Genomic DNA, 23153 nt, shown 5'->3' on the forward strand with positions numbered 1-23153 from the left:
ATATTTAAACTGTCTCCGGCATTTTCCGGATGATTCAGGTTCATACGAGGAGGGCATGGCCGGTCTCTGTTAAGTCTGCGCAGACTCCGCCTCAAAGTCTAGGGGACACGTCTGGGCAAAGTCTGGAACACGTCTGGGTGTGTTTTGCCGGCAGGTTCCGGGTTATCTGTTCTGACATCATCACGCATCAGTCATCAGTAAACCGGTGATTTCTTGCTGGGGATTATGCTGATTATGGTGCTTTTACATGGTCATATATTGCTTTATATCACTTTATATTACAATGTGACGAAAACCTTTCCTATATATTACGATATATAACGATATATGACGATATCTTCTTCTCACAGGTTCTCTGATGGTAGGTGCAATTACTAACGACGAGTCCGGTTGATGACAGGTGACCACAAGGGTTTTGTGTAGTACAACTACTCTACGAAGCTGAGCAATCTCGCATTATTACTGCTCATGAATTACTGATCGCGTGCTTACCTAGTATGGTTGATTCGTTCAAATGTCAGCGCTTCAGCTGTCAAATCTGAACATGCTGCAAAACTGTCACATGTCTTCCAATTTATTTGCGTCGATTCATATGACGCTTTAAACTTCCATGTGTTTCTCCAGGCGAGCCCTGTCAGTACTGTGGCCGCCCCGACCCATATAAGCCTCTTGGGGTCATTCATGGTGCATTGACAAGGTTCCCGCTCTTTTGTTCAACATGCAGTCATTCTCAGCCCTGCTTCGCGCAGTTCTCCTCATCACCGTGACCTCTGTATCGGCTTCAAGTTTCTTTAGGATCCCCCTGACGAAGCTTGCGCCAACTAACTCATACCTTGCCGGACTGCCTGATGCTGATCGTGCACGTGCTGCATTTCTTAAGAGTTTCGCTTCTGGTGGTTCCACAACCGTCCCTGCATCTAACCTCGCGTATGTCCAGTACACAACCAGTGTTGGCGTGGGCAGCCCTCCGACATACTACAATTTAGTTGTCGACACTGGTAGCTCCAATACTTTTGTCGGGTAAGACCTGATTGCTTATTCCCTCGGGCCAAATCTCATTTCATCTCAAGAACTGGGATACCATATGTCCGGACCTCGACCAGTATATTCACTGGTGAAGACGTCAACGTCACTTACGGCAGTGGTTACTTTTCTGGCTTGGAGTGTAGGTCTTTGGGCTGCTTGGGAATAGTAACATCTAAAAATTTGTCCTTCAGATTTCGACCAGGTGACGCTTGCTCCAGGTTTTGCCATCACTAACCAGTCCATCGGTGATGCTCTTTCCTATGCCGACTTCGAGGGCGTCGACGGCATCGTCGGAGTGGGCCCCGTCATTCTGACTGAGGGCACACTCTCACCAAGTACCGACGAGCTGATTCCCACTGTGATGAACAACGCCCTCTCGCAGGGTTTGATCACAGAGGAAATATTAGGTGTCTCTTTCGCACCCGCAACGAGTTACAATGACACGAGTGAGAGAGCTTGTGTGGTATAATTAAAGGTGATCTAACTTGCGCGCAGATGAAGCCCTCACTTATGGAGGCATCGATTCTTCTTTGGTGAGCCCAATAAGTATGTCCCAAACAATGGTTCTGAGTTATCCAGTACACCGGCAAAATCACTTATACGCCGGTCACCGCAACTTATCCTGCTGGCTATTACTGGGGTGTCAATGTCACCGATGCGACGTACGGCTCCACAACGACCGTAATCCCAACGTCAACCGCCGGAATTGTCGATACTGGTACCACTCGTAAGGCTTTACCACCCATCCGCATGCATACTTTCTCACACATCTCTAGTGGTCCTCCTCGCTGATAACTTCTTTGAGTCCTACATGCGTGCCATCCCTGGTGCCAGGATTGACGAGAGCACGGGCCTCATGACCGTCCCTGAAAACTCTGTCTTGAAAATCGAACCATTGAACTTTACTATCGGCGGCACCGTCTTTAGTCTCGACGCTGCAGCACAACTCATTCCGATTGACCAGAACACCGCATGGGGCTTGTCAGCAAACACGCAGTACGGCATTGTCTCGTACTTAGGGACTAACAGCGGCGAAGGGCTAGACTTCATTATCGGACAAAAGTTCATGGAGAAGTACTATGCTGTGAGTTGTCGAATCACGAGGTGGCTATATAGTCTGGATATTGATGGAATTACAGGTTTTCGACACGGACAGCAATCGCGTTGGTTTATGGAGCTTCCCTCTTTCATCAATTCAGGACCAAGGACATTCGTGTAACTGATGTCCTCATGCATGACATCCAGGCGTCGTACCTCGCGTCTAATTCAGGCATGCGAACGATTCGCACGACAGTCTTACCTGCTAGGTCGAGGCATGGTGCAAAAAAGGCTCTTAACGTTCAAGCATAAAGATGATTTTTCAGTGATACTGAACTATCCCAATGAAGTCATGTCGTGCGTGTTCCCTACATACAAATGTCCATATTTTATTAACTTTGTTCCTAGTGGTTTCCTGCGAGATCCTCGAGGCAAAGAATGTTGGCATTCGCGAGGCCATTGATAATCTTACTGAGCGCGGCGCAGTTGATCCGGTGATCAAGGCTACTGTCGTGCTTTCCGAATCCAGCTTTGTGTCTGTCGGAGACGCCATAGTCTATGGCGAGATTAAAGATGATTCCATCACTGGTACGTATCTCCACTTTTTCCTGTTCTTAATTATGAAGCTCGACCAGAAACGCCCTTCATGAAATGCTCTCAATCATTTCCTGTGCGAGGTGATATGCAATCTTCCGAGTGAGGGGGATCTCGAATGATATCTCTGAGGATGACGGAACACACTGTAGGACGACGATCAACTTTTAGACGATCAGCTTTTACATCCTGTATATAGTACTTATGGACACGATTCTGATCAATCTAGCAGGAGGGTATTCAATTGTGTTTCCCGTCTTTGCTGTCGCGGTGAACTTCTGAAGTATCAAAAAGACCTTGCTTGGATTAAAGAGAAAATCCCCGCGATGTTGTGAAGACCGGCTGCCATGCCTTCATTGAGAACTGCTCTAAATTTGTTGACCAGTGCGAAAGTCATTTTGCATTGAGAATTTTATATTGTGTTCCAGTACTGTAGCAATATTATGCATATTACATATGTATCCTTTGTCAGGTAATGCAAAACACACACGACGGAAAACGCAGATGCTTGACAAATTAGGAACAATTGCCCACCATTCACTTTTACGTCGTAATTGTACAATGTCATAACATTGTCGCAGACTCCAACGTTAATATATATTTGATGTTCACTGCTAGCGCTACTTTCCATGATAAAGTCATAAATAGGTTTGTCATTGAAGAATTAATTTACAGTAGGTGAACATGTTTAACAACTTGGACACAATTCCTCCGTAGTCCCTTGCTGGTGGGGATGTCCCAATGTCCCAATGTTGTCACCAATTCCTCAGTGTAGCATAGATTTGCATTCATCCATACATATGTACTAGCAAGTCAAAATTATTGGCGTATAAATAGATATATTTGGCAGAAGCAGAATTGTATATTTCTATAGTCACCATGGCTACAATATCGTGAACTCATGAATTCGCTGATGATATGGCGAGTTGCATCGATTGTATCCGTTTCATGCTCACCAAACTAGCATCTTTCAGGCTTTTCAGTTCTCATGTTTATAGGTACCATCTGGACATTCACCTATAAAAAACGCACGAGGGACGTCAACCGGCCAATCGCTGCGGTTGCCGTCTTTCTGTTTTTACTGAGTACTATGGTCAGGTCTTCGTCACTTGAATCTGATACCATCTACTGAAGACTTCCAAGCACATTGTCATAGACATTATTCAGCTCGAAGATGGATTGGTGAAGTATCGTAACACATTCCCAGGCGGCCCAGCGGCATTCTTCGCAGACTATACCCAGGAGACGTATGTGGCCAAGACTGCGGTGATTCTCGTGCAAACTCTGCTTGCCGACGGGATAGTGGTAGGATCATCACTTCACCTGCCAACTTGAAACCCTCATAGCTTATAGAAATTCCCTCTCTGACAAAAAGGTTTATTGATGTTACGTCGTTTGGCAATCTGTCCGGGTTGTGATTCTACCATGCATGGTGTGGTGTGCAGTTGCAGGTTTGGTTGCCATCATACTCAAAATGTGCGTGTTCTGACGTATTGAGAGTATAGCAGGGCGTTCACGTGAGGCTAGACAGGTAAGATCTCAGTATTCGGATTACGAATCTCTTTATTGACAAGTGTTTTTACCTAGACAGGTAAGCTACGGTATACGTTAGTACTTGTACTCAAACGTTACATTAGAAGACTTACATCTCAGTATTCGGATTACGAATCTGAGATGTTTCGATGGTGGATGGCTGCTTTTATATGGTGAGTGCGCCAGCTGGCCTTTTGATGAAAACATATACTAAAGGAATGAAAAAAGATAGCCGACGTTGACACGTCGTCTGGAATCTCCGTTTGGTGGCGCTCGCACCTCGAGCTGCCTTACTCTTCGGCCGTAGTCCCATATCCTCCTCTATCGGCCTTTCCGTCCTCGGGTTCTTCGGCTCTCAACATGACGTTCATTCGTTTCGAAGTGTGCGGGGGTTTTACAGTCTACGACCTTTCACTGGCTAGTGATGCCGACAGTGTCTTCACTGACCAGGCTGGACATTGGGTCACGGCGTTCATTATCTTCACTTTTACAACCAATTTGTTCAGCTCAGGTAAGTACATTCCTGCGTAAGCGCGATATAGAGACACTTACGACTTATATGTGCAGGATTACTGGTGTACCGGATTTGGACGATCGAACGGAATATCTCTACAGTTCACACCAGGAGAGGTATAAGGCCTATCGTGAGGGTGCTCGTGGATGCTGCTGTTTTATACTCTGCGACCACCTTTTCCGCGATAATATGTTTTGCCCTTTCGAACAATGGCGCATATGCCATGGGAAACTTCTTGGTAAGCGTCCACCACCAATACTTGAATGAGAATCATTGAGCTTCCGTCAACTAGATCAATCCGATCATCTCGATTTCCTTCCACATGGTGTTTATTCGCATCGCAATCAATGAAGATACTCAAAAATTCGTCTCGACTTTTTCTGGGACAGTTGAAACAGACCGAGGAATCCCGCTGCATTATCATATGCAGACTTTGCGGACTGCACGCAGTGATAATGATACATCCTCCTGGCTAAAATAGGGATCCATCCATCCAGTCTGATATAAATTCCTGTCGTATTTTCTTGTTTCGGATGGTGGCTACGTCACTCTAGGCCCCGTGAAGAATGTCAAAATATCTCACTGTACTTTATCTGCGGAAACAGGTGTTATCAACTTTGCGGTCGGAAATTGGCTCAGAGCTCTGAATCAGCAAGTGTGCTGCTTCGGAGTACTATTCGTCGTGATGTTGTGGTAAGTCATTCAACTGCTCGCAAAGAAGGGTGCTCATGCGACAAATTTTGGAACGATGGAATGTCTTTACAATTCGCATCAGAAGAGGTATAAGGCCTATTGTGTGCGTGCTTGTGGATGCTGCTGTTTTATACTCTGCAACCACCCTCTCCGCAATAATATATTTGGCCCTTTCGAACAATGGCACATATTCTGAGTGCTAAGTAGATTCCATGTTGACGGTATTGATCAAACTGATTTTGGAACAAAACTGAGAAACTGAGAAAAATTATTGCGTCCTTGTGCCCTATTATTTGTCAAACCTGAGCATGACCGCCAGGACTGGCTTGTGACTGTACAGAAGGCTCCCACCGACGCACCCCCACACGACTAGATGCTATCGAAATGAACGACAGTGTATTGTCGTTCCAGCATCACAATGTCTGTAAAAATATGACCATGATATCAGCTCAATCCTATCATTCTGAGGCGGTGAGTTTGTAAATACTGTTTTTCAATCATTTTCCCTCTCAATCCAGTCATCGAAGCTTGGATTATAAACATACAAGCGGTGACCATTGCTTTATTACAAAGGCAGATTTTTTACGCTATTAGTATTTGCACCGATGTTCTTCGTCTCCTCTTGGAACTCGATGGCTTTTGACACGGGACATATAGTTGACTTGCAATGAGCAAAAGGATCTGTTCTGAAATCGAGAATTGTGCGCGAGAGTGAGACCTTGGCAGCCTTTGAGATTCAAGAGTAGTCGCAAAGGAATCTGTTTGCGTTTCACTGTCCAACAGGAGTAGTAAGAATGAAAATAAAATGTGATTCGTGGAATACAGTGGTTCTTGGGCTTTGTGGAGAAAAGAAAGCGCGTTCGAGGCAAGCGTGAGCCCGTTGGCCAGTATGTGCGCCGGGAAAGGAAAAGTGAGAGCTTTGTCAATGTCTGTTTCACAGCCACGATCAGAATAGAGGCAACGTACGATTGCCGTCGCCGAGAGGTTCTATTGGTTCCTGTGAAAACAGCATGGGCAACTTGGGTGAGACAACAGTGGGTAACAGGAGGACAGCGAATATCGTTTGCATGTAGAGGTGAAGGCCATCATCGGTCACTGCAGAACCAATCATGGGATTCACAGTGCGAGCATCATGGGCCGCGTTAGATCGCTCCAAATGCTACTGTTAAGTCACCACCAGGTAGAACAATGTAGCCGTTATTGTCGTATTGTCATGAAGATCTGTTTTGGATAGCGACCAATTCATGAAAAGTACAGGCTAGTACAGGTGGTCGCCATATACTAGTAGCACTGGAACGAAAGAACGAAAAAGGAGCAATGAGAAGTGGTAACAGGATGTGAGCTTGCGTCAGTGTTCTACCGTACGGCGTGCTGGAAAGAGTATATGTTATCCATGTATATATGGCTGATAGTGTCTTGAAACAAAACGGAAGAGCAACTTGGAGGTCAAAAGCATTACAAATGAGCAACACAGCATGATGGGATGGATACAATTGATACCGAGCTGGCGGCTACTCGTACTTTGACCAACATTACAGGTGGCTAAATATATCTCATCTCGCCTCAGTTTTGCATTTTCCAAGGACTTCAATTCACTTGCTCTGGGGTTTGAGCTTGCGAGAGATAAGAACTATCCATAGTGATACACTGGCGACTTCTGATTTCTACGGTTATGCCGTCATCCACGACCAGCCCATCACTGCGCCATCTATCATGATCATGTCAACTTGAAGGTTCCGAGAACATAGCCTACCTGATGGCCTGATATCTATAGCGACTCGTAGCATTATATAAAGTAGGTGGCTAGCGATGCTACCCGCACCGTCGTACATACCCAAGGTATCATTTTCGCCATGGCTTCAACAGACACTGGCATGCCGCTGGATGCCGCTGCCATCATGTCAACAGTTCTAGAAGGCATCTTATATGGCGAGTTGCAACGATTGTGTTCGTTTCATGCCCACCAAACTAGCATCTTTCAGGCTTTTCAGTTCTCATGTTTATAGGTACCATCTGGATATTCACCTATAAAAAACGCACGAGGGACGTCAACCGGCCAATCGCTGCGGTTGCCGTCTTTCTGTTTTTACTGAGTACTATGGTCAGGTCTTCGTCACTTGAATCTGATACCATCTACTGAAGACTTCCAAGCACATTGTCATAGACATTATTCAGCTCGAAGATGGATTGGTGAAGTATCGTAACACATTCCCAGGCGGCCCAGCGGCATTCTTCGCAGACTATACCCAGGAGATGTATGTGGTCAAGGCTGCGTTGAGTCTCATGCAAACTCTGCTTGCCGACGGGGTAGTGGTAGGATCATCACTTCACCTGCCAACTTGAAACCCTCATAGCTTATATAAATTCCCTTTCTGACAAAAAGGTTTATCGATGTTACGTCGTTTGGCAATCTGTCCGGGTTGTGATTCTACCATGCATGGTGTGGTGTGCAGTTGCAGGTTTGGTTGCCATTATACTCAAAATGTGCGTGCTCTGACGTTCATTTGTTTCGAAGTGTGCGGGGGTTTTACAGTCTACGACCTTTCACTGGCTAGTGATGCCGACAGTGTCTTCACTGACCAGGCTGGACATTGGGTCACGGCGTTTATTATCTTGACTTTTACAACTAATTTGTCCAGTTCAGGTAAGTATATTCCTGCGTAAGCGCGATATCGAGACACTTGCGAACTTGAATATGTGCAGGATTGCTGGCATACCGGATTTGGACGATCGAACGGAATATCTCTACAGTTCACACCAGGAGAGGTATAAGGCCTATCGTGCGGGTGCTTGTGGATGCTGCTGTTTTATACTCTGCGATCAACTTGTCTGCGATGGTATGTTTTGCCCTTTCGAACAATGGCACATATGTCATAGGAAACTTCTTGGTAAGCGTCCACTATCAACACTTGATATAAGTTTCATTGAACGTCAATCAACTAGATCAGTCCGACCATCTCTATTTCGTTCTACATGGTGTTTATTCGCATCGCAATCAATGAAGATACTCAAAAATTCGTCTCGACTTTTTCTGGGACAGTTGAAACAGACCGAGGAATCCCGCTGCATTGTGCTATGCAGACTTTGCAGACTGTATTCAGGGAGAATAGCACATCCTCCCGGCTAAAATAGCAATTCATACAGCCTGATTTAAATCCCTTTCGTACTCTCTTGTTTCGGATGGTGGCTACGTCACTCTAAACCTCACGAGGAACGCCAAAATATCTTATTGTACTTTATTTTCTACTTGTCCGAATAGTGTTCGAGATAGATTATCTGCGGTAATAGGTGTTATAAACTTGCGGTCTAATTGCTCTTCAGCTACTCATCGAAGATCTGATGCCACGGAAATTGGCTCAAAGCTCTGGATCAGTCGTGTGTTGCTTCGGAGCACCGTCCGTCATGATGTTGTGGTAAGTCATTCAACTGCTCTCAAAGAAGGGTGCCCATGCGACAGTTTTCGAACTATGGGAGCCACTTTAATACTCTCAACTGACCCCTGAAGGTTGATCGAATTAAGTTGTCATATAATTATAAGTGGGAGGGTATCTGTATAAAAGTATACGTAGTTGGATGACTATGTTAATGGATGTGTCTCTACTTTCGAGCTACTACTATCACCCAAGGAAAATTTGGAATCATTCGGCCTGTGTATCAACGGCTGCAAAGGATGTTGCTGTAGTTTTCTTCGTTCTGTCTCGGTGGTTTCTCTATGGGCAGCCGAGGGGTAATGTTGATTGCTTTGACTGGTCGCGACGCGGATAAATATCATATAGAAAGTAATTGAGATGATCGGAACGATCTGGTTGATAAAAATCAGTGATTTGCGATGGCAGGTTTCAACAGCCAAATTACCAGGTCTCCCATCACATAGAGTCCATCGTTCCAGAGGCCAAAACATATTATTGAGGAGCCAAGTGCCGCAGAGTACAAAACTGCAGCATCTATAAGCACGCGCAATATAGGTACCTTCCGCTTCATAGTGCAGACTGCAGAAACCTTGCGCTCGATCGTCCAGATGCGATATGCCAGTAACCCTGGATAAATTCAGGTTGGTATTGGGTATCAACATCGCATTTACGCGGAAGTGTGCTCACCGGTACTCAACATATTAGTTGCAAGTGTGGAGGAAAGGAAAGCGGCGACCCAATGACCAATCTTGGCAGCGAAGAAATTTTCAACTTCGGCCATCGATGCTTGAGAAAAGTAGTAGACCGAACAAACGCCAGATGCTTTGAGACAACGTCAGAGTACACGACTTCCTGAGTGCGATTACGACCTAACCTGCAACGCCGCACCACATCATGCACGGTATGGCAATGACCCAGGCAGATTGCCAGACCACGTAACATCGATAAATCTTTTCCCCGAAAGACAGATTCTGTAAGCAGAAGAAGGTCTGAGAAGATTTGACGCACCACCACCCCGTCGCCAAGTAGAGTTTGCAAGGTATATATCGCATTCTTGATTACAAATGTAACTTGAGTGACGTCCGCAAAGAACGCCACTGGTCCGCCGGGGAACGTGTCCCGATACTTCACCAGTCCATGTTCGAGATGAATAATATCCACGACTATATGCTTTTGAGCTTTCAGTAGATGGTATTGGATGCATGCGGAAAGAAGCTAACCGCAGTGCTCAGCACGAACAGCAGGGTGGCAACCACAGCGATTGGCCGATTGACGTCCTGCACGTGTCGCTTATAGGTGAATGTCCAGATGGTACCCAGACACATGAGCACTGAGAATCCTGAAGAACGTTAGCGAGTCGGCTACTTGGCTATGGACGCGAAAACTCATTGTGATACATACCGTATAAAATGCCTTCCAGCACTGATGACATGATGGCAGCGGCATCCATCGGGATGCCAGCCAATGCAACCATGGTAAAACTGATATCTTGGGGTGTAAGACGGTGTAGGGTAGCTTCTCCAGCTCCATCTATATTATTATAATCAGAGAGTAGCTGATTGTAACAATGCATGCTGTAGAAATTGGTGAATTTTGGTTTCAGTTTGAATAAGGCTTGAATTGAGACATCTTGGACCAGCGCTCGACATTGCATCGGTCAGATAACATCCTGTGACTTACTCTCTTGTGAACCTATTTCCTGTACAAGACATTTAGTCTTGAAACACAATACGTGGTGCTGGTTTTGAAGAATGACAATGACTTTCTCTGTTTCATGATGGCAATCAGAACAAGTTGAAGTGGTGGAGGATATAGTACCGCATCATTGTTCTGCTACCCCCCATACAATTAACAGTACATCGATCATAACAAAGGAAGTGATTCACGCCAAGTAATGGGTCTCGACCATCTTCATTCCATACACCTATGGTCTGTCTAATAGTCGGCTCGCCTTGTCACTATATAGTATCGTGCCGCGCTCCGCAACGTCCAGATGAACTGGAATAATTCCTTTTCAGTGCCTTGTTTCGTCCACATGTTGTGACGAATGTATCATTGGATTGCTGGGTGACCAGACGAGTACCCAGACCCACGGGAAACCAGGCCAGGGCTGAGGAAATCAGAGGGTACACAGGGAGTATGACAGTCGTCTCGCCAGGTTGCAATCGAGTGTTTTTGAAGGGCCAGTCTGCAATAAGGAATATGCGGCTTGGGGGTTGCCTGCGACATCTAACACGGTAGCCAAGTATGCACTGCTAGGTGCAAACTGGTTGTTTCCGGCGCTTGTCACGATCATACTTACCAGTGACTTCATGATGAGCTTCAGCGCCAGTACTCGCGATGGGCAGGTCTGTAGGTTCGATGTCGATGTATTAAATATTCAAATGTTTGTGTGTTTCGGAGCAGCGCGTTGGCGGCATTGGCCGTTCGAAACATTGAGCGGAGTGTAAACTCTGTTCAGAGTGCCGTTGGCTGCCGTCGTGCTCCAGATGGCCAATCAATCTGACATTCTGGCCGCCGAGGCCCCAGACCGCCAAGCCCCAACTGGCCCTAGACTTTGGCCCCAGATTGGCCAAATCCTGACTTTTGCCTCATGATTGAAATCCGACAAACCCCACGTAGTCCCTACATGCAGAGTAGTGACTTAGCACTTTTTATGCACGACCATGATCATTGGCGACATAAACCATGTGCATGAGGCTTGAACTTGAGTCCATCCGCACGGCCAATTTAGCAGCAGCTCGAAGGTTTGCCATAGCAACACTGAATATCGGAGCACCGTGACGGGGAAGAGGTATGTATAGTCCCTTCTTCCCATGAGAATTGTCATTTCTACTATCTAGTTGTTCATGTGCCCGTTATACAGCGTGATCGCTCCTAAGGCTATAAGTAGCCCGGTATAAACTTGCTCAGGTTGACCGTTATCGTTTGCACTTCCTCACAGCTCCCTCGTAATGCCGTCCACATTCACCAAGACTTTCGACACCCCTGCATACAAGGGGACTGTTACGATCCCTCTGGGCCTCTACATAAATGGAGAGTTCGTCGACCCTGTTGAGGGCGGCACAATCGAGTGAGTGTCTTCTTCGTGCGCTTGAGTGTCGATCTCATTCGTACAGTGTTGTCAATCCTGGTGCGAATTTTTTCGTCACGAATGGTTCATAGCTTATTTGTGCAGCAACGGGCAAGGTGGTCACGTCTATCGCAGCTGGGACAAAAGCCGATATAGACATTGCTGCGAAGGCAGCAAAGGAAGCTTACAAGACTTCATGGGGCCTGAAAGTTCCTGGAACTCAGCGCGGAAAGCTCATGTCGAAGCTCGCCGTTTTGATGGAGGAACATATTGCGGAGTTCGCTGCTCTTGATGCCCTTGCTAATGGTACGTACTTCTGTGTCACCGCTACTCTCGAGTTAACGGAGCAGCCCATACCTTACAGGGAAGGCTTACAATACCGCCTACGGTAAAGACAATAAAGGGGCGATTGCCGTCATGGAATACTATGCTGGCTGGGCTGACAAGATCAGCGGGAAGACTATCGAGGTCCGTTTTTCCTCTCTCTCTCTCACCAGTCAAACTCATTTCGCCCTAGACCAATGAGAAAAAACTCGCTTATACCAGACATGAACCCATCGGTGTTGTGGTAAGGATTCTTCTCTGAATAATATCTAAATGAGATCTCAGTTCATGCCTAGGGTCAAATTATTCCATGGAATGTTCCGAGTGAGTGATTCCAAGGAGCGTGCGGGACTACAGCTTACATTGATTAGTGTTCTCTCTTTCTCTCAAGGTCGCTCCTGCACTAGCTACCGGCAACACGATCGTCCTGAAGCCTTCTGAGATTACCCCGCTTTCTGCTCTTCTCTTCTGTACCCTGATCGAGCAGGCAGGTTTCCCTCCTGGTGTCATCAACATCGTGAACGGATATGGTTCAACAGCAGGGCAGGCAATCTCTGAGCACCCTCTTATCGAGAAAGTTGCATTCACTGGCAGCACTCTGACGGGACGGAAAATTATGGAGGCTGCTGCAAAGAGCAACCTGAAGTCTGTCACCCTTGAGCTTGGCGGAAAGAGCCCCAATGTCATCTTCGATGACGCCGACCTGGAGCAGGCAGTCAAGTGGGCTATTCACGGTATCTAGTATGTTGCCCCGTTCGCATGACTTATGCTAGGTCTCATCGTTTTTGTAGCTATAACCACGGTCAGAATTGTTCTGCAGGTTCTCGTATCTTTGTTCAAGAGGGCATATACGACAAGTTCTTGGACCAGTTCACAGAGCAAGCACGCGCGATCAAGGTTGGCGATCCTTTTTCACCTGACACGTACCAAGGGCCACAAGTGTCCAAGACTCAATTTGAGGTTCGTTTATCCAATGTCATTATAAAACACACTTTGACGACCATAAAGCGCATCATGGGATACATAACCTCCGGCCAGAACGATGGTGCTACAGTACACCTTGGCGGCAAGCAAGTTGGTCAAGAGGGATACTTCATCGAGCCAACAATTTTCACGGAGTGCCAGCCCAACATGAAAATCGTCAGAGAGGAGATATTTGGTCCCGTCGCGTGCGTCATAAAGTTCAAGACTGAAGATGGTGAGATTGCTCTTGTTGTACGATCATTGTATTCCTAACAATTTTTCAGAGGTCGTTGAACAGGCTAATGATACATCATACGGACTTGCCGCATCGGTGTTCACCAAAGATATCGACAGAGCAATCCGCGTTGCACACGCTCTTGAAGCAGGTACTGCATGGGTTCGTTGCTTCCTTATCTCATCTTGCGCGTCTGTTGTGTAATGACGCCTGGCAGATAAACTGCTCCAACCAAGCTGAAATATCGATGCCATTTGGAGGCTTCAAGCAGTCTGGAATTGGTCGTGACCTGAGCGAGTATGCTTTGGAAAAGTAAGCTCAAGTCCTTCAAAACGACACCGCACTAATAATACTCGGTTCAGCTATACGAACGTTAAAGCCGTTCATGTCAACATTGGATTGCGATTGTGATCGCTCAGGACTCTCGCATCTTGTATTATTAGTATGCATGTCATGGATGCATGCGCCAACCAAAGGTATACTGGAGAGAACTGATTTGATGTCTGGCCAGGGTTTGTCTTTGATATGCCTCGTAGCACAATGACAATGTAAGTAGGATAGGGAAAGGGATACTCTGCGACACATGGGCGGTTCATCGATACGAATTGCTATACCTTCTACCTTCCCACATCCAGTACCCAGCCATGCATACCAAGCAACATTTAGGTCATATCAACCACTCTCTTATGAAAGAATTTAGGGCCCGTTCTGGTCAGGGTAACGATAATGGTAGTTCTGCGAAGGCTGGTCTTCCTAAGAAGGTCATCGAGCAGGCCTTCGGGTCGCTCGATGCACTCAAGAAGTTCGATGCCACTACTGCTGGCATTCAAGGTTGGGGCTGGCTCGTAAGTTTCTCGTTTCATCACACATGACTGATGTAGTGGTAGTGCTCACGGCGCTTCACATTCAGGGTTTGAACCTCTCCATCAGGCACCTCTATATCACCAAGACCGTAAACCAGGACCCGTTTCTGATCTGTTGACATCCGAGAGCATGCTTTTACCTCTAGTATCTTCAAGTTAGGTTTGATTTATCATTCTTCGTTGGAGCGAGATGCTTTATTGATTATATCTGTAGTACCTGAATGCCATTCGGACCGTCATCAACTCGGAGGCTGAAGAGGGTCTTTCCTACAAGTTACCGAGGAGGGCAACGGAATAAAATGAAGGAAGAATGAATTCACGACGCGTCACTTGTCACAATTCGCTGTAGGACAAAGCTACGATAAGTTTGATTGGACCAAGGGTGATATCAGTCGCACGAACGGCCTGGAGAAATATGTGCTGGGCAGAGATAGGTATCACGAATCGGTAACGGCGACTTGCACTCCCCTGAAGTGTGCATTGGCTTCTCACCCAAGGGTGTGATGGTACCTTTTCAATAGAAGAAACGAAGGTCTGTCTAAAGGGTACCATCAAGTGGCTGAACGAACATAGGAGATACTACTTACTAATTACCAGAGCTGACGAAGTTTCCGAGGTCTTTTTACGTTACACTGCTGGTACCTTGTTCGCTACGGCCTTGGCGGCCGAGCATGATAACAGGTCGCTGCACACTCGTTTGTCTCTTCCAGGCAGGTGTTCTGGCTGGCTTTGCTCCACACTAACGTAATCAAGGAACAACTGTCTTCCTCCTATGTGGTCTGACCAGGGAAGACCGTTCCCCAAGTGTCCCGCAAAGGCGATCAGGGATGACACAGATGAAACTTGAATATGACTGAGGAATGTTGCACAACGCCTGAGAGAGAGAATGCATCATGCATGCATGCAGCATCAAATATACGGACAGATGCCGGGCCGGGGAAGGGATACGTGATCGGAGATTGAATATTGAATCGTCGTTATCTCCAGACCCTGGCTGAAGTTCTTTTCTGTTCACGAGTGTCAGCCTGATCCAACTTGGATCCAATGTACCCCTTGATGATGCTACCCCCTGTATATATCAACTGCGTGACAACAGGAATAGAGCCAGGGGTCTTCGGCTCCGATATTCTACAACTTGGAACTTCACCAGAAGCTTCGAAGCCCTGTCTTCTCTACGTCTGGAAATTGGTGAAACGGTACCTCATTCATGTCATGCATCATCTACACGTTCGTGCCTGAGGCCTGAACTTCCGAAAGGGATACGTAGACTGTGACGGTCGTTGGGTTCAAAATGGTATGTGCTCCGAGCAGTTCTGAATCTTCTGATCAACACGTCGCACAGCAGACTTTCGAAAACGAATGTGAACGGCATGGCCAAGTAATTGACATTCGTCAACAATTCACCAACATGATACGCAACCATCACCGATCACCATCCAGCCATTCCGATCTCAAAATCTCTTCTGGATGCACAGGATTGAGCACCAAGATCTGCCGATTGCTATTGCGGCCTATTGCATCGAAGATACTGTCAAATTTTTCATCTATGTAAGTTTGATGGCATCTTCAACATCAGTGATTCGTGTGTGAAGCAGATGCTCATCGAATGTTGAACCGTCCATGTAAGTATTTATGCACATCACACGTTACTCTAGGTCTGAGTATGTATATGATGAAACGATCAGCGCTAAGCGCTCAGAATTGTGTATATGTACAGCTCCTGCCATCACTTGTCCCACCCCACGAATGGCAGTCGAAACCAAACCTCAAATACTTGTTGTGGAATCCTGGGCTGCACAAGAGCACAAAGGGGGGTCAGAGGAGCTGGGAGTTGAATACCCAGTCTCCAAGGACTCCGACCTTCCTTTGCTCCTGCAAGAGTTTCCAGAAGGTGGTCTTGCCGCTTGGTCCACTGCTTTTGGAGCGTAAGGAGACACGATTTTGGTGGGATTGGCTCTTACTTGATCGGTTCAGGTTTCTCATAATGTTCTGCACTTGGGGGTGAGTGTTATGCCCTCTCATCGACGAGGAATTTTGCTGAATGTCAAAAGTTACACCGCTTCATTTGGTGTCTATGAAGGTATTGCTACACATAAACGTGAGGATAGAACTATGTTTGAACGGCTTGCGCTACAGACTTCTATACTCGGCATTACCTCACAAATGAGACATCATTTGCTATTTCGTGAGTTCTACAGGCTTCTCTATCGTGAGTATCCTCATGGTCGTTTGCAGATCCATCGGGAGCTTGACAGGGTTTTTAGGCAGCGCTGGGGGTATTATATCAGGCTCACTCTATGATCGAGGTTATTTGTGAGTGTAGATGCAAGTGTCTTGGGGACAGTGCTCAGCAGGCCTACCTAGTTACCATCTTGTCATTACCGGATCGCTTCTGCAGAGTTTCTCTCTTTTCATGCTGTCATTGGCAAAGCCACATCAGTACTTCCAGGTAGCGCCCTCCGGCTTTCTAACATTTCGTCTTCTGACATCTTAATAGATAATTCTTACTCAAGGCTTAGGCTCAGGTATCGCGGTAGGGTTGCTGCACGTCCCGGGCTTGGCTGTCGTCTCGCATCATTTCAGACAGAAACGCACGCTGGTGATGACATTCGTTACTTTGGGCTCATCGTCCGGTTCTCTCGTCTATCCGATTATGCTCAATAACCTCCTGAATGGACACCTTGGCTTTGCCAATGGCGTGCGTGCAAGTGCAGGGTTGACCAGTATGCTCCTTTTGATTGCATGCTTGTGTGTGCGAACCCGCCTTGATCCGCCGACGACCCCAGTGAACTATATTGCGACAGCTAGAAAATGCTTTCGTTATGTTCCGTTTCTTTTCGCGATATCAGGGTAAGACCTGCAATACGGCATCTTTCGAATCCCTTCCAATGATCATTCGTTATGCAGGGCGTTTATATTCAAGATTGGCTTTTACTACCCAACATATTTCCTCCAACTCGACTCTATCAAACACGGCATCAACATCACTTTTTCATTTTACACTGTGTGGTCTAGCACTATGCAAGTGATATCCCTACTAATGCCATCGTTAGCTTGCGATTTTAAATGCGTCCAGTTGTGCGGGACGAATTACATCAGGGTATATCGCAGCGTTTACAGGAGTACTAAACTTAACCATGATTGCGGCAATTTCGTGCGGATCGGTAATTCTGGGCATGATGGGATTGCGCACCCTGGCCAGCGTCGCTATTCTTGGTGCATTTTATGGCTATTTTTCAGGGGTGTGTAAGTATTTTTCTGTTTCACTACATGCTAGTAGTTGAAGTTGTTGATCGATAATGCAGATACCGCGATGGAGGGTCCACTCGTGGCTACCCTAGCACGCAACCCCTCTGAACTTGGGTGAGTGATCACTTGAGCTTCGGTATGTGCGAATGATCTGATCTGGTCACAGCGGGTGGATGGGCATCTATTTCTTTCTCGATGGTGAGTATGATCAGATTTACTTCTATATTATTTTGAACTGGCACACATTCATTCTGCAGCATTCGGAAGTTTACTTGGTGGGTGCATTTGTAGCATTTCTTACTTCACCGTATATATGTTCATTTAGGACCACCTATATTTGGTGTTCTGTTCACATCGCATTTTATTTGGTGGAAACCCGCTCTGTTCGCTGGGGTGAGTCGACTACGCTTACCGCTTCTCCACTTTGATCAAATAAATTATAGATCGCTTCACTGACTGGTGGCGCGATGTACGCTTTCATGCGGCTCGTTTATACCAGATTGCAGAAGAATGAATCCTAAGTGAGCGGCTTAGTCCTATCTACAGGGCAATATTCACATATATATGATACAAACAACAGACGATGACATGGTGACGCATGACATGCAGGAACGTTGTTTGTGATACGGATATAATGATATACAGATTATGCCGAAAGATAAAGGAGTACAAATAGATTCCAATTCTGCCAATGAAGACATGTATGTCTCACGACTGTGGTATTTGGTAGATAGATGCTTGAAGGAAATGGTTTATTGTCCTGTCACCACGTTCGGCTGCCAAGCCGTGGCAAAAACAAGGTACCAGCAGTGTGACGTAAAAAGACCTCAGAAACTAGTAGCTCAGCACACTCTTGACATATATTTATGTAATTATTTAATAGATGTGATTTGCTATACCATGCCAGATTTTGAAAGCACACCCTGCTCCTCTTTTTATCCTTTCCATGGTCTCCAATGGATTGAGTCAGTACCCCGCGCCAGTAGGTGGAGCGTCCCTCCTTCTGACATTCAAAGGTCCCAGAAACACCATCCTTATTATTGGCGGTGATGTCCTGGCCGCCTCTAGGGCATTTGCGGCACTCGAGGCAGGTATGCAAGTGATCATACTCGCTAGAGGGTCAGTATGTGACGAGCTGAGATGGAGAGCGGACCAACAGCAAGTAAACCTCACAGACTGGGACATGCTTCCCTCTGTGTCTACTTCCCCACTTCCCTCAGTTCCCGAAGAGTCCTTCTCTGCATTCCTCGCCGAAAACCCATCTATATCTCTTATCTGCATCACCATACACACGGCGGACACACCCGCACTTGCACGTATCTGTCATGCACATAACATCCCCGTAAACGTTACCGACCATCCTGCACTATGCGACTTCTCCTTTGCATCCACGCACCGTTTCGCTGACCCATCTACAAGCGGGCAGAGTGCGCTACAAGTGGGTGTGACAACCAATGGGGAGGGATGCAGGCTCGCGGGGCGTGTTAGACGAGAGATTGTCAGCATGCTTCCAAAAGACATTGCCGGAGCTGTCAGACAGGTCGGAAAACTTCGACGTTTGGCTAAGAATACAGATGACGAGGTCGGAGAGTGTGAAGAAGGTGAGAACAGTAGTGTCACCACTCCTAACAGGCCCGTACCTGGTTGGAGAAGCAGTGCCACCGAAAGCAAAGACGAGTCCTCCCACCGCCGCATGAAATGGGTTGCTCAGGTCAGCGAGTATTGGGCTATCACACGGTTGGCATCCATGTCAGAAGACGACATGAAGCTCATATTATCCGGCGACTCTTCCCAAACGACCTCACCATGCTCAGTTCAGGTTCCAAACGAGAATTCACTACATAACTTGACACTTTTACCGCCTCCAAAGAAAGGCCGTATTCTCCTCGTTGGTTCCGGCCCAGGACATCCCTCCCTTCTCACCATTGCAACTCATAATGCGCTTACGAAACACGCAGATCTTGTTCTCTCGGACAAGCTCGTTCCCGCTGCTGTACTGGCTCTCATACCTGAAACTGTCGATGTGCGCATTGCACGCAAATTCCCTGGCAATGCCGAAGGCGCGCAGTCAGAGATGATGGACGCAGCCGTCGAAGCTGCTCGACGTGGCCTCACTGTCGTCAGAGTACGTCCGATTTTTCGTTTCTTTGACACTGACAATTATCTCGTCACACAGCTGAAACAAGGAGACCCAGTCGTCTACGGCCGTGCAGGGGAGGAAGTACTCTTCTTCCGAGCACACGGGTTCGAACCGCTCGTTGTCCCGGGCGTTTCGTCTGCACTTGCAGCGCCTATTTTCGCTGGAATCCCAGTCACGCAGCGTGGCGTTGCAGAAAGTGTCGTTGTGTGTACCGGAGTCGGGCGACAGGGCAAGGAGGTCAAGCTTCCTGGTTACGAACGCTCGCGGACTGTGCTCATCCTCATGGGCGTCGCCCGCATAGCGCAGGTTGTTGACGCTATGATTCGCAACGACAGTGACAGTAGGGAAGGCCTGCAGAATAGTGAAGGGAGACGAGAGGGGCATCCATACCCTCGGAACACGCCTATTGCCATTATCGAGCGCGGCTCGATGCCTGATCAACGGGTAGTCGCAAGTACGCTTGGAGATATATGTGAAGCGTTGGATGTTGCGGGAGAGCAAAGACCTCCGGGTATGATGGTTGTTGGATGGGCTGTATTGGCACTGCAAGGCGCTGGTGACACAAGTGTGTTGGAAGAGGGGGAGGAACGAGATGAAGAGAGGATAAGAAAGTGGTTAGGGGGATGCAGGTGGGTCATGCGAGAAGGAATCGATCAGGGCTGGGCGGAGGTATAGTTTAGGTCTGTAATTCATCATTAGCATCCATTGCTTGATCTGCAGGAACTTTTGTTGACATACGAGGAGTCGTGTAAGTTGTGCTTACTGGTATTTAAATTAGATGATAGTGTCACTCTAGAGCTCGGACTCGACATTCGGGAACTCAAATATCGACTTGATTGATGTGAGACGGCCCAGTCCTTCCGTAGAAACTCTTTTCGAAAGCCTGCCCAATAAATGATGCATTGTATTCGATGCTCGGTGCAAGTGACACTGCTAAGGGACTAGGCTTACTGTACAGAGGAACGATTACTATAGCGGTCTCCGAGGCAGCTACCCGTCAACTAGTACTGGTTGGGTGCACTGCTCGATTGCCAGGATAACGAGTTCATAAGATAAATAGTCTCTGACACGTACGGGCAACAAGATTAAGCGACTGAAATGCTCGCGCATACCCTTCTTTGTGTCCATGCCTTGTCCGAATCCAATTCATAAGTTGACGTACATACTTCGTGATACAATATTTACAGTAGTGGCCTCAGTTATCTACTACATCTTCCCCAAGAGTCCCTCTTCAATATTGTGAGAACGCCCCTTCCAAACTTTCTATAGTACACAGGCAACCATTTCCATGTATTTTCATCAGCTTTCTACACCGTTAGAAAAAGTTCAACATACGAACCATTTGTATAGTAGTAACACAGATGCAATCAATTATTTGTCTGCACTCCCTTGGAGGAGCGGAGGACATGCGAGGACGAGTTGGCTTGAAGACGCTGACGCTTGCGTGGAGGTATGTATTCATCGGCCGACTCATTGCTACTCTCGGAGGAGCTATCCTCCCGATAACTGTCCTCGTCCCCCTCTTTCTCCTGTGATTTGCCAGCATCGGAATACTCGTCCTTCACAGGATCAGTCTGCCGCTTTGGACGCCGAATCCTGATATACAGACGCGGCTTATCTGATACAGCCTGATTTTCTTCTGCTAGGCTTGGTGACTCCTCTTTCTCCGCCTTCGGCTCAACTTCCGGCGTGTTACCTTCGTCCTTCACAGGATCAGTCTGCGGCTTTGGACGCCGCATCCTGATATACAGGCGCGGCTCGTCCGATACAGCCTGATTTGCTTCTGCCAGGCTTGGTGACTCCTCTTTCCCCTCCTTCGGCTCGACTTCCGGCGTGTTACCTTCGTCCTTCACAGGATCGATCTGCGGCTTTGGACGCTGAATTCTGATATACAGGCACGGCTCGTCCGATACAGCCTGATTTTCTTCTGCTAGGCTTGGTGACTCCTCTTTCTCCGCCTTTGGCTCAACTTCCGGCGTGTTACCTTCGTCCTTGACAGGATCAATCTGCGGCTTTGGACGCTGTATTCTGATATACAGACGCGGCCTGTCCGATACAGCCTGATTTTCTTCTGCTAGGTTTGGCGACCCCTCTTCCTCCTCCTTCGGCCCAACCTCCATTCGTGGCTTTTCGACTTGAGAGTGTCCTGGGTGGGAGCTCTCAGAAGAGCTGGAGCGCCGCTTCCTCTTCAAGTTGGCGAGGCGTTGCTGGAGCGAGGGAATGACAATATTGAATGAGGGCTTATGGGTTACGTTGGAGCCGACCTGCACGATGTCGGGCATTGTGATGAGTAGTAGTCTGAGGATAAGGGAGGTGTTTTTTTGTGAAGGAGGGTTCAGAGGAGAGAACTGGGTAGCTACCTTGTAAACATGCACCCTTTTGAGCGATTTAGAGCTGTGAATACACTAAGCGGTCAGTGTCTTGACCGACAGCGTGACTGTGGCGTTGGACTATGGGTAGCATTGATGACCACGTTTGTGAGGGCCCATGGATTGATCATGGTGGTAAGCGCTATCAAAGCGCTCGTGCAAGCAAACAATGACAACAAATTCGAATGTCCACTAGCCGTATGGCCCAACCAGATGGTCCAGAGCACGACCTGGAAGTGCAGCTAACAAATAGCAACTACACGAACAGATTATGAGCACTGTTTTTATGCTTAAAAACAAATATACTTCGTCGGCTGCTAAACGTCCTATAAGGTTGAAGGTCACCCGCACGAATACGATGCTGCATTATTCGACTCGGGGGAGTCAGCCATTTTTTGGGAGAACCTTTCCAATTCTGTTCTGTATGATATTCCGATGCCTCGTCATGATGCGTGTGGGATTTTTTCTGTGGACTTCAGCGTGAAGTCAAAGATAGTACCAGGACCTACATTGTATTATTATCAATAAAACTTCTATTTCGACCTCGAACTGAAAAACTCAAAGTGTTGGCTTCTTGGATGCAAATATAAGTGCTATGATAATCAGCAACGGCGACCCAGAGATGATAGTACACCCCAGCTTGAGAAATGAATGTATTCAATATAATCGAGGACGGCAAGGGAAAAGGGAATGTAGTGTTGAGTTAGATTTGAACAAAATGTGGTGTCTATGTCTTGAGGAGAAGAGAACGATTAAAGAGAAGACTGCACCTTGGTCCTTGGACAAACTGGAAGCAGGAACGGATAAAATGATTTGATGAACATCATGATTGGCAACAAAACGTGACGATCTCATACAAGGGATGGTCAAACTCAATTCATCTTCAATTGTTCGAATTTTGCCTTGTCTCACTTTACCGAATGACACACCGCGACGACGCTCCCCGAGGCTCTGAGCTTGTATGAGAGATAAGTATTAAGTCGTGAAGAAGGAGGATCCGGAGTCGGGACAGCCCACAGGCTAGTCATGTGATGTGACACACGCGAACAGTCACACAACGCATCACATCACGCATAGAACCTTTCTCCTGGATCAACCAAGATCGTCCTAAGTTTGGGAAATTTCCCAA

The 23153-nt window shown here is 47.0% G+C and overlaps 10 protein-coding genes across 10 annotated transcripts; 8 read left to right on the forward strand and 2 right to left on the reverse strand.

Moving 5' to 3' along the window:
* Window positions 1-718: 718 nt before the first annotated feature.
* F5891DRAFT_948811 (acid protease) lies at window positions 719-2245 on the forward strand (the record flags this gene model as incomplete). The annotated part of the gene is made up of 6 exons (XM_041374829.1): window positions 719-1020; window positions 1071-1165; window positions 1218-1472; window positions 1522-1559; window positions 1606-1753; window positions 1803-2245. The coding sequence occupies 6 exons, from the start codon at window positions 719-721 to the stop codon at window positions 2243-2245; spliced, it is 1281 nt and encodes a 426-aa protein (XP_041228284.1).
* A 163-nt stretch (window positions 2246-2408) lies between these two features.
* F5891DRAFT_948531 (uncharacterized protein) lies at window positions 2409-2714 on the forward strand (the record flags this gene model as incomplete). The annotated part of the gene is made up of 1 exon (XM_041374816.1): window positions 2409-2714. The coding sequence occupies one exon, from the start codon at window positions 2409-2411 to the stop codon at window positions 2712-2714; it is 306 nt and encodes a 101-aa protein (XP_041228285.1).
* Window positions 2715-3844: 1130 nt separating this feature from the next.
* F5891DRAFT_1172008 (uncharacterized protein) lies at window positions 3845-5186 on the forward strand (the record flags this gene model as incomplete). The annotated part of the gene is made up of 5 exons (XM_041365567.1): window positions 3845-3963; window positions 4034-4109; window positions 4574-4702; window positions 4759-4943; window positions 4998-5186. Exons 2-5 carry the CDS (start codon window positions 4088-4090, stop codon window positions 5184-5186), a joined length of 525 nt encoding a protein of 174 aa, XP_041228286.1. The 5' UTR covers window positions 3845-3963; window positions 4034-4087.
* A 1785-nt stretch (window positions 5187-6971) lies between these two features.
* F5891DRAFT_148721 (uncharacterized protein) lies at window positions 6972-8708 on the forward strand. Its single transcript, XM_041370680.1, has 7 exons — window positions 6972-7327; window positions 7381-7499; window positions 7550-7711; window positions 7782-7857; window positions 7914-8042; window positions 8102-8286; window positions 8342-8708. The coding sequence occupies exons 1-7, from the start codon at window positions 7252-7254 to the stop codon at window positions 8528-8530; spliced, it is 936 nt and encodes a 311-aa protein (XP_041228287.1). The 5' UTR covers window positions 6972-7251; the 3' UTR covers window positions 8531-8708.
* A 239-nt stretch (window positions 8709-8947) lies between these two features.
* Window positions 8948-10282, reverse strand: F5891DRAFT_1163420 (uncharacterized protein; the record flags this gene model as incomplete). The annotated part of the gene is made up of 7 exons (XM_041365318.1): window positions 8948-9200; window positions 9254-9435; window positions 9496-9630; window positions 9683-9758; window positions 9817-9978; window positions 10029-10147; window positions 10210-10282. 7 exons carry the CDS (start codon window positions 10280-10282, stop codon window positions 8976-8978), a joined length of 972 nt encoding a protein of 323 aa, XP_041228288.1. The 3' UTR covers window positions 8948-8975.
* Window positions 10283-11762: 1480 nt separating this feature from the next.
* F5891DRAFT_948521 (aldehyde dehydrogenase domain-containing protein) lies at window positions 11763-13814 on the forward strand (the record flags this gene model as incomplete). The annotated part of the gene is made up of 12 exons (XM_041374815.1): window positions 11763-11881; window positions 11928-11941; window positions 11987-12187; window positions 12246-12349; window positions 12399-12449; window positions 12502-12529; window positions 12577-12946; window positions 12997-13165; window positions 13214-13403; window positions 13453-13565; window positions 13621-13715; window positions 13766-13814. 12 exons carry the CDS (start codon window positions 11763-11765, stop codon window positions 13812-13814), a joined length of 1503 nt encoding a protein of 500 aa, XP_041228289.1.
* Window positions 13815-14068: 254 nt separating this feature from the next.
* On the forward strand, window positions 14069-14376 carry F5891DRAFT_920876 (uncharacterized protein; the record flags this gene model as incomplete). Its single annotated transcript, XM_041373780.1, has 2 exons — window positions 14069-14248; window positions 14314-14376. Coding segments are annotated over 2 exons (243 nt in total), but the record flags the coding sequence as incomplete, so codon positions are not given.
* Window positions 14377-16012: 1636 nt separating this feature from the next.
* F5891DRAFT_1186359 (MFS general substrate transporter) lies at window positions 16013-18036 on the forward strand (the record flags this gene model as incomplete). The annotated part of the gene is made up of 14 exons (XM_041366683.1): window positions 16013-16191; window positions 16241-16267; window positions 16318-16346; window positions 16403-16451; window positions 16502-16579; window positions 16631-16715; window positions 16764-17116; window positions 17174-17270; window positions 17320-17512; window positions 17572-17629; window positions 17682-17713; window positions 17773-17790; window positions 17841-17908; window positions 17959-18036. 14 exons carry the CDS (start codon window positions 16013-16015, stop codon window positions 18034-18036), a joined length of 1344 nt encoding a protein of 447 aa, XP_041228291.1.
* A 381-nt stretch (window positions 18037-18417) lies between these two features.
* On the forward strand, window positions 18418-20503 carry F5891DRAFT_1023057 (uroporphyrin-III C-methyltransferase). The gene is given in 3 exon segments (XM_041361266.1): window positions 18418-19640; window positions 19692-20463; window positions 20475-20503. The coding sequence occupies 2 exon segments, from the start codon at window positions 18462-18464 to the stop codon at window positions 20328-20330; spliced, it is 1818 nt and encodes a 605-aa protein (XP_041228292.1). The 5' UTR covers window positions 18418-18461; the 3' UTR covers window positions 20331-20463; window positions 20475-20503.
* Window positions 20504-20830: 327 nt separating this feature from the next.
* Window positions 20831-22322, reverse strand: F5891DRAFT_149013 (uncharacterized protein). Its single transcript, XM_041370681.1, has 3 exons — window positions 22016-22322; window positions 20995-21953; window positions 20831-20918 (listed from the first exon to the last, which is right to left on the reverse strand). Exons 1-2 carry the CDS (start codon window positions 22024-22026, stop codon window positions 21023-21025), a joined length of 942 nt encoding a protein of 313 aa, XP_041228293.1. The 5' UTR covers window positions 22027-22322; the 3' UTR covers window positions 20831-20918; window positions 20995-21022.
* Window positions 22323-23153: the final 831 nt, after the last annotated feature.

This window comes from Suillus fuscotomentosus, assembly GCF_016647785.1.
Source record: "Suillus fuscotomentosus strain FC203 chromosome Unknown F5891scaffold_16, whole genome shotgun sequence".
Classification (NCBI taxonomy): Eukaryota; Fungi; Basidiomycota; class Agaricomycetes; order Boletales; family Suillaceae; genus Suillus; species Suillus fuscotomentosus.